Genomic DNA, 13,380 nt, shown 5'->3' with positions numbered 1-13,380 from the left:
GTAAAAGAAAGGTCATTCAGGTGAAAATAAACATCTAGAAATTTGATCCAACTGATGGAATTTAAAATCTAGAAATTTGGGCACTAAAGCAAAATTTGAGGAGCCTCTTGAAAATGAGATTGAAATGAGGACAGACTAGCTCAAGATGGTGGAGTAAAAGGACATGCTGTCACTCCTTCTTACAAGAACACTGGAATCACGACTAACTGCTGAACAATCACCAACAAAGTAAACTCTGGAACCTGGCCAAAAAAAAAATACCCTACACCCAAAGACAAAGGAGAAATATAAGATGGTTGGAGGGGCATAATTGTGATAAAATCAAATCATATACCCACTGGATGAGCAACCCAGAAACTGGATAACAGTTGTAGCACAGAAGTTCTCCTACTGGAATAAAAGTTCTGAGCCCTCTGCCAGGCTACCCAGCGTGGGGGTATCTGGCAACAGGAGGAAGAGTCCCCAGAGAATCTGGCTTTGAAGTGGGGTTTAATTGCAAGACTTCCTCAGGATGGGGGGTGGGGGGAGGGCGGAGGCAGAAACTCTGCTCTTGGAGGGCACACACAAAGTCGTGTGTGCTCACCACTCAGAGGTGAGGGGTATCTGGTGGCTCATTGCTGGGACAAATACCCTGGCAGCACTGGTCCTGGGAATTACTCATTCATGTGACTGCTCTAGAGGCCACCATTAGCCTCACCAAACAGCCTGTAGGCTCCAGTGCTGGGACACCTCAGGAAAAACAATGAATAGGGAGGGAACGCTGCCCCATCCATCAACAGGTAAGCACATTGATGTTTTACTTAGCACAGCCACGCCCACCAGAGGGATAGGACCGAGTTCTAGGGTACGAGTCCCACCCATTAGGAAGCTTGTACAAGCCTACTAGATTGCCTCATTTACCAGAGGGCAAACAGTAGAAGCAAGGAGAAGTACAGTCTTACAACTTATGAAACAAAAACCACAATCACAGAAACTTAAGACAAAATGTAATGGTAGAGGATTATGTCCCAGTTGAAGGAACAATATAATAACCCAGAAGAACAACCAAGTGAAGTGGAGATAAGCAACTATTCAGAAAAAGAATTCAGAATAATGATAGGGAAGACAATCCAGAGTCTCGGACAAAGAATGGAGGCAAGGATCAAGAAGATGCAAGAAATGTTTAACAGAGACCTAGAAGAACTAAGAAAAGGTGAATTTTCATTCCAACCCCAAAGAAAGGCAATGCCAAAGAATGTTCAAACTACTGCACAGTTGCACTCATCCCACATGCTAGCAAAGTAATGCTCAAAATTCTCCAAGCCGGGCTTCAAAGTATGTGAACCATGAACTTCCAGATGTTCAAGCTGTATTTAGAAAAGACAGAGGAGCCAGAGATGAAATTTTCAACATCTGTTGGATCATCAAAAAAGCACGAGAGTTCCAGAAAAACATCTACTACTGCTTTATTGACTACACCAAAGCCTTTGACTGTGTGGGTCACAACAAACTGTGGAAAATTCTTTAAGAGATGGGAATACCAGACTTGCCTCCTGAGAAATCTGTATGCAGCTCAAGAAGCAACAGTTAGAACTGGACATGGAACAACAGACTGGTTCCAAATTGGGCAAAGAGTATTGTCATTCTGTTTATTCAACTTATATGCAGAGTACATCATGTGAAATGCCAGGCTGGATGAAGCACAAGCTAGAATGAAGATTGCCAGGGGAAATATCAATAACCTCAGGTATGCAGATGACATTACCCTTTGGCAGGAAGAAAAGAACTAAAGAGCCTCTTGATAAAAGGTAAAGGGAGAGCGGAGACGCGGGAGGCGGCGGCGCGCAGAGGCGGCAGCGGCGGGCCGGGAGGCTGGAGCCGAGCCAGCCACCCGCCATGGAGGCCCGCTACAACCTGAAGAGTCCGGCTGTTAAACGCTTAATGAAAGAAGCAGCAGAGCTGAAAGACCCAACAGATCATTACCACGCACAGCCTTTAGAGGATAATCTTTTTGAATGGCACTTCACAGTTAGAGGGCCCCCAGACTCTGATTTTGATGGAGGAGTTTATCATGGGTGAATAGTGCTGCCACCGGAGTACCCCATGAAACCACCCAGCATCATTCTCCTAACGGCTAATGGACGATTTGAAGTAGGCAAGAAAATCTGTTTGAGCATCTCAGGACATCATCCTGAAACTTGGCAGCCTTCATGGAGCATAAGGACAGCGTTGTTAGCCATCATCGGGTTCATGCCGACGAAAGGCGAGGGGGCCATAGGGTCTCTGGATTACACGCCCGAGGAGAGAAGAGCTCTCGCCAAAAAATCACAAGATTTCTGTTGTGAGGGATGTGGCTTTGCCATGAAGGATGTCCTGTTGCCTTTAAAATCTGGAAGCGATTCAAGCCAGGCTGACCAAGAAGCCAAGGAACTGGCTAGACAAATCAGTTTTAAGGCAGAAGTTAATTCATCTGGAAAGACTGTTGCTGAGTCGGACTTAAACCACTCTTTTTCACTAAGTGGTTTACAGGATGACGGACCTGCAACATTCCAGGGTGCTACCGCAAGTACATCGTATGGAACCGAGAACCCCTCAGCAGCATCCCTTCAACAGCCTGCCCAGCCCGTAGCTAAGAGCACCTCCATGAGCCCTCGACAGCGCCGGGCCCAGCAGCAGAGTCAGAGACGGCCGTCTGCTTCCCCAGACACCACCCAGGGCCAGCAGCCGAGAGGCAACCACACCGACCACGGCGGGTCTGCTGTCTTGATTGTCGTCTTGACTTTGGCACTGGCAGCTCTTATATTCCGGCGAATATATCTGGCCAATGAGTACATATTTGACTTTGAGTTATAATATGGTTTTGTGTCTTAAGAGCTGTGACTCAGCTGCTTCATTAAACATTCTGCATTGGGTATAATCTAAGAATTGTTTACAAAATAATTATTTTATATTTACTCTTCATTCCTTTTTTGATCCTTATAAATTCAGTATAAATATATCTAGACATTCAGTGTCCTGCTTAGTTGAAGGACTGGAAGTCAAAGTCCCTCGTCTCTCTATCCAACCTGCTCTACCGGGAAATAACTTATTTGCTGTTTTTCATGCCTCAGCTTTTCTTTATGTAAATTTGTGATTCTTTTCTGTATAGCCCTTTGGAATTTTTGGATAAAAGATGGTATTTTAAGTTCCAGTGAGTATTACTAGTTACTCGATACCATTGAGTACTCTGTTTCTACTTATGTAGAATGACATGGAGATAAGAGTTGAAAAGGGAAAATAAAACTCCTCAAATAGCTTGCTTAAAACGCGTTCATGTGAGAGATACTGGGATTGCCCATTCTATGACTGACTCTTTGTCCTAAACATTCTTTGGTGAAATTAACTATTTTGGTCAGACATTTCTGAGGAAATGAGATTACATCTTTATACTGGATGTTACTTGAAGGGGAAATAATGGTCTGTAACCACTTTGACATGCTGTTATCCCCTTCTCTCCAGTTCACACACAAGATTTTTTTAAAAAAGAAGGAAAACAATCCTCCTTAGACCTCTGAAATCAGGAAGGAAGGGTCCAAGCCAGGAAATGGCCTGATGTTCTTCCCAGAGGTAAATGGGAGGGTCTTAAGATTCGAGTGTTTGCTCTACCCGGACTTGTATGTCTTTTGAGTTGTATTATATTCCTAGCTTTATAATCACTATAAATTTAATTATTTTAGTAATATGCATAATATTGAACTATTTCATGTACCATTTTAATAAAAAAGCTCAGGGCCCATGTAACAGTGATAGAAATTAGAAAAACCTCTACTTAGAATTGCCTACGTAATCAAAGCCCAAGAGATCATTTTCAGTGCAAAAATCAATATATAACTTAGTGCTAGCTAGCTCCACAGACTCTAGTAGATAATTTAAACTATCATCGTGAATAATGCCTGGTGAGAACATATAGTCACAGGAAAACATTGCCTTCAGCATGTTCAGTAGCAGCATTGAGGGCACTTGCGAGAGTATTGCTAATCAAGATTTAATTTTTAAATACAGGCAGTCCCCAACTTTCAATAGGTTATGCTCTAAAAGTGCATTTGTAAGTTATTATTATTTTTTTTTTACAACTCAGTGTTGTAAATTGTGTTTAGGTTCTAGGCAGGACAACAAAAGTTTGTCCACAATGTATCTTGAGTACTTTGGAGAGTGGTGTTTATAAAGTCCTTATGTGGTTTATTATGGGCAATAAAGAAGCAATTTATAAAATGATTTAAAGGCCAATTTAGTTTTTACTCCTGCTCTCATTGGGCTTTGGTTCTATGAACTGTTAGACACCATTTGCTTTCATTTGATAGCCCAGTTTATGTCTGTATCTAAAATAAGAACATATTGTACTATGATATAATGCACAGTTTTCATAAATTTTAATAAATTAGCATTTTTAAAGTCTTAAAAAAAAAAAAAAGTTAAAGGGAGAGTGAAAAAGCTGGCTTAAAACTCAACATTCACAAAATGAAGATCATGGTGTCCGGTCGCATCACTCATGGCAAATAGATGGGGAAACAGTGGAAACACTGACAGACTTTATTATTTTGGGCTCCAAAATCACTGCAGATGATGACTATAGTCACAAAATTAAAAGACAGTTGCTCCTTAGAAGAAAAGCTATGACCAATCTAGACAGCTTATTAAAAGGCAGAGATGTTACTTGGCCAACAAAAGTCTATCTAGTCAAAGCTATGGTTTTCCAGGAGTCATGTATGGATGTGAGAGTTGGACTGTAAAGAAAGCTGAGCACTGAAGAATTGATGCTCTTTAGCTGTGGTGTTGGAGAAGACTCTTGAGAGTCCCTTGGACCAAAAGGAGATCAAACCAATCAGTCCCTCAAGGAAATCAGTCCTGAATATGCACAAAGTACTCCAATACTTTGGTCACCTGATCCAAGACCTTGATGCTGGAAAAGATTGAAGACAGGAAGAGAGGGGGATGACAGAGGATGAGACGGTTGGATGGTATCGTTGACTTGATGGACATGAATTTGAGCAAGCTTCAGGAGTTGATGATGGACAGGGAAGCCTGGCGTGCGGCAGTCCTTGGGGTCACAGAGTTGGACACGGCTGAATGACTGAACTGAAGAAGAACTAAAGAACAAACAGAAATAAACAATACAATAACTGAAATTGAAAATACAGTAGAAGGAATCAACAGTAGAATAACTGAGAACAGAACAGATAATGACCTGGAAGACAGAATGTTGGAAATCACTGCTGAGGAACAGAATAACAAAAAGAAAAAGAATGAAAAGAAATGAAGACAGGATAAGTGACCTCTGGGACAACATTAAATGTACTACCATTTGCATTATAGGAGTCCCAGAGGAGAGGAGAGAGAGAAAGGATCTGAGAAAATATTTGAAGAGAAAATAGCTGAAAGTTCACTTCCCTAACAAGGTCTTCCCTGGTAGCTCAGCTGGTAAATAATCCGCCTGCAATGCAGGAGACCCCAGTTCAATTCCTGCGTTGGGAAGATCCCTTGGAGAAGAGAAAGGCTACCCACTCCAGTATTCTTGGGCATGTCTGGTGACTCAGATGGTAAAGAATTTGCCCTCGATGCAGGAGACTTGGATTTGATCCCTGGGTTAGGAAGACCCCCTAGAGGAGGGTCCAGTATTCTTGCCTGTAGAATCCTCATGGACAGAGGAGCCTGGTGGGCTGTAGTCCGTGGGGTTGTGAGGAGTCGTACATGACTGAGTGACTGAGCACAGCACAACCTTTCAAAGGAAACAACCACCCAGGGTGAGAAGGTGCGGGGAGTCCCAGGTGGGATAAACCCAAGGAGGGACATGCTGAGAGACACATAGTAATCACATTGGCAAAAATTAAAGACAGATTTAGAATAATAAAAGCAAGGAAGGAAAAACAACAACATACAAAGGAACTCCCATAACGTTATCAGTTGCTTTCTCTCTTGAAACTCTGCAGGCCAGAAGGGAGTGGCTCAATGTATTTAAATGATGAAAGTGAAGAACCTACAATCAAGAATATTCTACCCAGCAAGGCTCTCATGCAGATTTGATACAGAAATCAAAAACTTTCAGACAACAGGAGATGAGGTAACTCACCATCAACAAAATCACCTTTGCTGCAAATGCTAAAGGAACTCTTTAGCAGGAAAGAGACCCGCAACTTAAAACAGCCTCATGCTACATATATAGATTGCTGTATCAAAACCTCACATAAACAGCAAATCCAAAAACTATATACACACAAAAACAGAGATGAAAAGATTTGGTATAATTAATGGCTTACATGTATATAGAAAATTACAATTTACTAAGCCCTTATACTTACCTTGAATATCACTAGCCAAGTGTTCAGTTCAGTTCAGTTCAGTTCAGTCATGTCCTACTCTTAACAACCCCATGAACTGCAGCACACCAGGCCTCCCTGTCCATCACCAACTCTCAGAGTCTACCCAAACTCATGTCCATTGAGTCAGTGATGCCATCCAACCATCTCATCCTCTGTCATCCCCTTCTCCTCCCGTCTTCAGTCTTTCCCAGCATCAGGGACCCATCAGGGTCTTTTCAAAAGAGTCAACTCTGCATCAGGTGGCCAAAGTATTGGAGTTTCAGCTTCAACATCAGTCCTTCCAGTGAACACCCAGGACTGATCTCCTTTAGGATGGATTGGTTGGATCTCCTTGCAGTCCAAGGGACTCTCAAGTGTCTTCTCCAACACCACAGTTCAAAAGCATCAATTCTTCTGCACTCAGTTTTCTTTATAGTCCAACTCTCATATCCATACATGACTACTGGAAAAACAATAGCCTTGACTAGACAGACCTCTGTTGACAAAGTTATGTCTCTGCTTTTTAATATGCTGTCTAGGTTGGTCATAACTTTCCTTCCAAGGAGTAAGTGTCTTAATTTCATGGCTGCAGTCACCATCTGCAGTGATTTTGGAGCCCCCTAAAATAAAGTCAGCTACTGTTTGCACTGTTTTGCCATCTGTGTGCCATGAAGTGACGGGACCGGATGCCATGATCTTAGTTTTCTGAATGTTAAGCTTTAAGCCAACTTTTTCATTCTCCTCTTTCACTTTCATCAAGAGGCTCTTTAGTTCTTCTTCACTTTCTGCCAAGTGTATTAGGATAGTATTACCTGTCTTGCTATCTTTATTGAGGATAGTACTCGTCTTGGAGGTTTTTGAGTGATGTGTGTCAGGTTACAGAGTAAGTTGAGGGCAGAGATAGAACCACAATCCTTGTCTACTGAGTTTTTGGTTAAGTACTTTTAGTGAAAGTACCTTTTTTCTAACTGCAAAATGATTCTTCTTGGATCTATTCTCTAGGCCTAGGCAACAATGTCTTCTGTTGGTAAGGAGGGGGAGAGGGATTAGAAGGCAGTTTGATGGTGCCTGCATATTTACCATAGTTATCTTATCTTTGGAGAAGAGAATGGCAACTCACTCCAGGATTCCTGCATGGGAAATCCCATGGACAGAGGAGCTTGGTGGGCTACAGTCCGTGGGGGTCCCAAGAGTCGGACAGGCTGGAGCGACTATCACTATCTTATTTAAGATTTCATTCAGAGCTTATCTGCTGCTGATGCCCTCATCTGCCTGAGTCTCCTGAACAGAACAGCCCAGAATTACCCTTGGATGCATACTGGGGCCAACCTTGTTTGTTTTCTGCCATACGTTTCCTGTATCTAGTTTGTCTGAGATGGATTTTTTTCTTCCTACCTGAATGACCTTGTTTGTTCCCGATTGTCTGACTCTGCTGTGATTCCTCCTTTTTTCTGTTTTCTCATTAGCCCCTTTTCATAGTGAGCTATCCAATTTTATTTTTCTTTAAATGTTTAACATTTTATTTTTAATACTAGGCTGTGAATTGGGTTTTTTTTTTCTCTTGATATACAGTTCTGTGGTTTTCAACACATGTTCACATTTGTGTAAGCACAGAAATTAGGGTATGTAACAGTGCTACAATCCAGAAAAACTGTTCTGTAGTATTCCTTTATAGTTAACCTCTCCCCTTTCCATAACTCCTGTCATCCATATATATATAAATGTATATATTCATTATTCCTCTTTTTTGTCTTTTTGAGAATGTCATGTAAAATAAATCATTTAGACTAACTTTTGATACTAGCTTCTTTAACTCACATACTACCTTTGAAATTCATTCAAATTGTATGTTTGAATAATTTATTTCTTTTTATTGCTGAGTAGTGTTCCCATAGTGTGACTGTACCACAGTATAAACAGTAGTTTGTTTAACCATTTACTTTTTGAAATACATGAGGGTTATTTCCAGTTTTTGCCTGTTACAAATAAAGCTACTATAAACATTTGTGTATAGGATTCCACCCTCCCCCCAATTTTTGAAATTGTGGTAAAATATACATAACATAGGGGCTTCACAGGTGGCATTAGTGGTAAAGAACCCCCTTGCCAATGAAGGAGACTTAAGAGATGCAGGTTCAATCCTGGGTTGGGAAGATCCCCCGGAGGACAGCATGGCAACCCAGTCCAGTACTCTCATCTGGAGAATCTCATGGACAGAGGAACCTGATGGGCTACAGTTCATAGGGTTGCAAAGAATCATACACAACTGAAGTGACTTGGCGCACACACACATATGCATAACGTAAAATTTACCATCTCAACTATTTTCACATGTACGGTGCAGTGGTATTAAATACATTCATATTACTGTGCAACCATCACCACCATCCATCTCCAGAACTCTTTTCATCTTGCAGAACTGAAACTGCTTATCAGTTAAACAATAACTTCCCAGTTTTTCTTTTCCTCAAGCCTCTTTTAACCATCATTCTGCTGTTTTTCTGATTTTAACCTACCCTAAGACTCTCACATAAGTGGAATTAAGCAATATTTTCTTTTTGTGACTGGCTTGTGTATAGGTTTTTATATGAACATAAGCCTTAATTTCTATAGGTTAAATGTCCAAGAAATTGCAGGAGTCTATGATAGTTACATGTTTAGTTTTTAAAGAAACTGCTAAAGCTTTCCAAAGTGGCTGTACCATTCGTTTTACTTTCTCACCAGAAATGTAAGTCTAGGGTTTGAATTAAATTTCTAGAGGTAACTCTGGTGACCCCTTAGAGTAGTCATCATTGGATGATTTGAAAAATAGTAATTAACACTCATATATTCATTCATGTGGATTGTGGTGGAGGTGGAGAAAAGATTCAGGACTGGGTAGAAACCTGGTAGGTATCTACTGCAGTAGTGGTTTCTAAACTTGTATGCATACCAGAATCATCAGGGGAACTCTTTATAATTCAAATTCATGGATCTCATACAGACATGCTAAATTAGAATCTGTATTTTTAACAAGGGCTAAAGCAAATTTTGAGTGGTCATGCCCACATTAGTTGGACCATTGTGTTATAAGGTCTATGGAATTTCCAAAATATAAAAATTCAGAAGCATATGGGGCTTCCCTGGTGGCTCAGTGGTGAAAAACCCACCTGCCAGTTCAGGAGATGTGTTTTTGATCCCTGGGTTGGGAAGATCACCTGGAGGAGGAAATGGCAGCCCAGTCCAGTATTCTTGCCTGGAAAATTCCATGGACAAAGGAGCCTAGTGGACTGCAGTAGTCCATGGGGTCACAAAGAGTTGAACATGACTTAGTGACTAAACAACAACGTAATGTATATGTAACAAATAAAAAATTTCCAACCCTCTTATTATCTTTTTTTCCTTATCTCTCTTCGACCCTATGTTTATATCTCCTTGTCTCTTTTTCACATCAGTTTATGAAGTGATCTTATGTATTTAAAATTTTTTTAAACTTGAAGTAACATTGATTTACAGTGTTCTGTTAATTTCTAGTGTACAGCAAAGTGGTTCAGTTATACACATATGTATTTTTTCATATTCTTTTCCACTATGGTTTATTATAGTGTTTGAATATTGGGAGGCCTGGTGTGCTGCAGTCCATTGGGTTGCGAAGAGTCAGATACCACCTGGTGACTGAACAGCAGCAACAATTGAATATAATTCCCTGTACTATACAATAGGACCTTGTTGTTTATCATACGGTCCCCTCTAATACTTAATTCTACTTTTTCAGTTACAAATAATCTTGCCTTGGATAAACCTAATTGGCTGTGATACTACCACTGTGCAAAGCTTAATTCTATATTTCATTTTCTCTTCCCCCATCTAGTTTTTCACTGGTCTTTCTTTTTTTTTTTCTCCAATGTGTCTAATAGGTTATTGATCGCTACTTTCTCTGTTTTCACTTGGCCCTTAAATTGTAACTTACCAGGTTCCCTCTTCCTACTGTGGAAAGTGTTTGCTGCTCAGCATCTGGGGCTTATTTTCTTTCTCATACTAAGATATATTTATCCTACTCTTGGGGCTTCCCTCATAGCTCAGTTGGTAAAGAATCCACCTGCAATGCAGGAGACCCCTGTTTGATTCCTGGGTCAGGAAGATTCGCTGGAGAAAGGATAGGCTACCCTCTCTAGTATTCTTGGGCTTCCCTTGTGGCTCAGCTGATAAAGAATCTGCCTGCAATGCAGGAGACGTGGGTTCGATCCCTGAGTTGGGAAGATCCCCTGAAGAAGGGAAAGGCTACCCACTCCAGTATTCTGGCCTGGAGAATTCCATGGACTATATAGTTCTGCTGCTGCTGCTAAGTCACTTCAGCCTTGTCCGACTGTGTGACCCCTTAGATGGCAGCCCACCAGGCTCCTCTGTCCCTGGGATTCTCCAGGCAAGAATACTGGAGTGGGTTGCCATTTCCTTCTCCAGCTGTATAGTTCATGGGGTCTCAAAGAGTCAGACACGACTGAGCGACTTTCACTTTGACTTGTGTAGGTAGATCCAGGTCTCTCTCATGGGTTCTTTCTTTTCAATGGCAGGAGTAGAAAACAACTATCAAGGTTTGGTGAAGGAAGCTTTAAGTTTTATATTTATTTTTCTCCTCTTCTTACAGGGAAGAAGAAGAACGTTTGAGAAATAAAATTCGAGCTGATCATGAGAAGGCACTAGAAGAAGCAAAAGAAAAATTAAAAAAGTCAAGAGAGGAAATCCGAGCAGAAATACAGACAGAGAAAAATAAGGTAGTCCAAGAAATGAAGATAAGAGAGAAAAAGCCACTGCCAGCAGTTCCTATACCAAACCTTATAGGAACACATGGTGGAGACCCAGAAGATAATGACCTAAGAGAGAAAAGGGACAAAATTAAAGAGGTAATAAGCTGAGATTTGTGTTATGGGGTGGTTAGGGATATGGATATGCATTTGACTGGGTGTAAATTTATCTATCTGTATTTATGCCATCTGTGGTACAAACTTTGTTGTACTTTGATCAAATAGTTTGTTTTGAGGTCAGAATTGTTCATTTTGCAAGATGGCAGCAAGTGCTAAAACTCTCTCTTAATATCAATCATAACAATTATAGGGTACTTACAATTTTTGATAAAATATTGTTTGGATAGTTACGCTCCTTATCTTGTGTTCAGAGAACTTTTGATACTCAATATTTTGTAAATAATGTAGAATAGACCCATAAACAATTTATCATTTAATAAGAAATTTCATAAGTATCTGTTTCCACAGACCTCTGCTAGTTACTAGTTCCTGAAAAGTTAGCGAGTTTCTGAAGAGCTAGCTTTATATGTACCATCTTTCAAGGAACCTGTCAATACCACTTAACCATACTACAGATTAAGAACATATCTTTCCAAAGAGTCTCAATGGATTGAATAGGGAAGGATTGAATTCAGCATTCTTGAAATTTGTTTGGTCTCAGGAGTCTTTCAGTTTTGTTATTTTAGGGGTTCTTTGGAGATAGAATACCAGAATGAGAAGAAATCTAGTGAATGTTTTAGTAGAACTTTGTTAATTAGAAATCCTGCTAATGCGGGGTAGAGTTTTAGTTTTACTGTTATGAAGAAACAGATTTTGTAATAGCATAAACAGTATTTCAAATTGATTGTTTTTCATAACATAAGACAATAAGTTTAGTTCAAATAGATATCTATTAAGATATATTCTAGTAGTGAATATGGAAGATTTGCAGGTATTTTAAGCATCCTTTATGAATTAGTATAAGATATGTACTCTGATTTTGCCTTACTCTGGAGTCTATGTTTTGTGCTCAGGCTGCTTGAGGCACTTTCTTTGGGCAGTGTTGAGGAGACTTTGATAAATTTTTTTTTCATGTCATTAGAATCTATTGAAATACTTTCTGATTTACATAATATTCCATATAGATAACATTGTGTGTTTCAGTTCAGTTTAGTCGCTCATCATGTCCGACTCTTTGCGACCCCATGGACTGCAGCATGTCAGGCTTCCCTGGGGACCCAGTACCCCCCACAGGCTCAGTGATTCACTGGGAGTACTCACAGAACTTAGGAAACTGTTACATTCATGGTTTATTCATCGAACGCATACAGATTAAAATCAATAGAAAAGGCATATAGGACAAAGTCCAGTAGAGCCCAGGCAAAAGCTTCTCATTGTCCTCTCATAGTGGAGTGATATGGACAGTGCTTAATTCTCCCAGAAATGATGTGTTGGCAGTGTGTGTGATGTATTACCAACCAGAGAAGTAAACCCGAGCCTTGGTGTCCAGGTTTTGGGGGTTTTTTATAATTATTTTTTATTCAGTTCAGTCGCTTAGTTGTGTCTGACTCTTTGACCCCATGGATTGCAGCATAGCAGGCTTTCCTGTCCATCACCAACTCGTGAAGCTTGCCTCAAGCTTATGTCCATCCAGTCAGTGATGCCATCCAGCCATCTCATCCTCTGTCATCCCATTCTGTTTCTGCCTTCAATCTTTCCCAGCATCAGGGTCTTTTCCAGTGAGTCAGTTCTTCGCATCAGGTGGCCAAAGTATTGGAGTTTCAGCTGCTGTATCAGTCCCTCAAATAAATACTCAGGACTGATTTCCTTGAGGACTAATTATTTGATGTCCTTGCAGTCCAAAGGACTCTCAAGAGTCTTCTCCAACACCACAGTTCAAAAGCATCAATTTTTGGCTCTCAGCTTTCTTCCCAGTCCAACTCTCACATCCACACATGACTACTGGGAAAACCACAGCCTTGACCAGACAGACCTTTGTTGGCAAAGTAATGTCTCTGCTTTTTAATATGCTGTCTAGGTTGGTCATAACTTTCTTTAAGGAGTAAGCGTCTTTTAATTTCATGGCTGCAATCACCATCTGCAGTGATTTTGGAGCCCCCCAAAATAAAGTCTGACACTGTTTCCACTGTCTCCCCATCTGTTTCCCATGAGGTGATGGGACCAGATGCCATGATCTTAGTTTTCTGAATGTTAAGCTTTAAGCCAGCCTTTTCACTCTCCTCTTTCACTTTTATCAAGAGGCTCTTTAGTTCCTCTTCACTTTCTGCCATAAGGGTGGTGTCATC

At 40.6% G+C, this 13,380-nt stretch overlaps 1 protein-coding gene, 1 long non-coding RNA gene and 1 pseudogene across 4 annotated transcripts in view; all 3 read left to right on the top strand.

The window, feature by feature from the left end:
* MAN1A2 (mannosidase alpha class 1A member 2) overlaps positions 1 to 13,380 on the top strand; it is a 153,145-nt gene that overhangs the window by 25,676 nt on the left and 114,089 nt on the right. For 2 of the 3 annotated variants that reach the window (XM_070467237.1, XM_070467238.1), the window contains exon 2: positions 10,939 to 11,194. In XM_070467237.1, the coding sequence (XP_070323338.1) occupies positions 10,939 to 11,194 (256 nt within the window). Of the gene's footprint in view, positions 1 to 5,945; positions 6,077 to 10,938; positions 11,195 to 13,380 lie in introns of those variants that run through there. The other variant, XM_070467239.1, reaches the window with a different exon arrangement.
* LOC139035117 (uncharacterized) lies at positions 543 to 5,841 on the top strand. The gene is made up of 2 exons (XR_011487627.1): positions 543 to 1,787; positions 4,431 to 5,841. It is a non-coding gene; the product is annotated as an uncharacterized lncRNA (long non-coding RNA).
* LOC139035115 (ubiquitin-conjugating enzyme E2 J1 pseudogene) lies at positions 1,803 to 4,233 on the top strand (annotated as a pseudogene).

The sequence above is a fragment of the Odocoileus virginianus genome, chromosome 5 (genome assembly GCF_023699985.2).
Source record: "Odocoileus virginianus isolate 20LAN1187 ecotype Illinois chromosome 5, Ovbor_1.2, whole genome shotgun sequence".
NCBI classification, from domain to species: Eukaryota; Metazoa; Chordata; class Mammalia; order Artiodactyla; family Cervidae; genus Odocoileus; species Odocoileus virginianus.
Note: the sequence above shows the minus strand (reverse complement) of the source record. Positions and strands in the feature narration are given on the sequence as shown.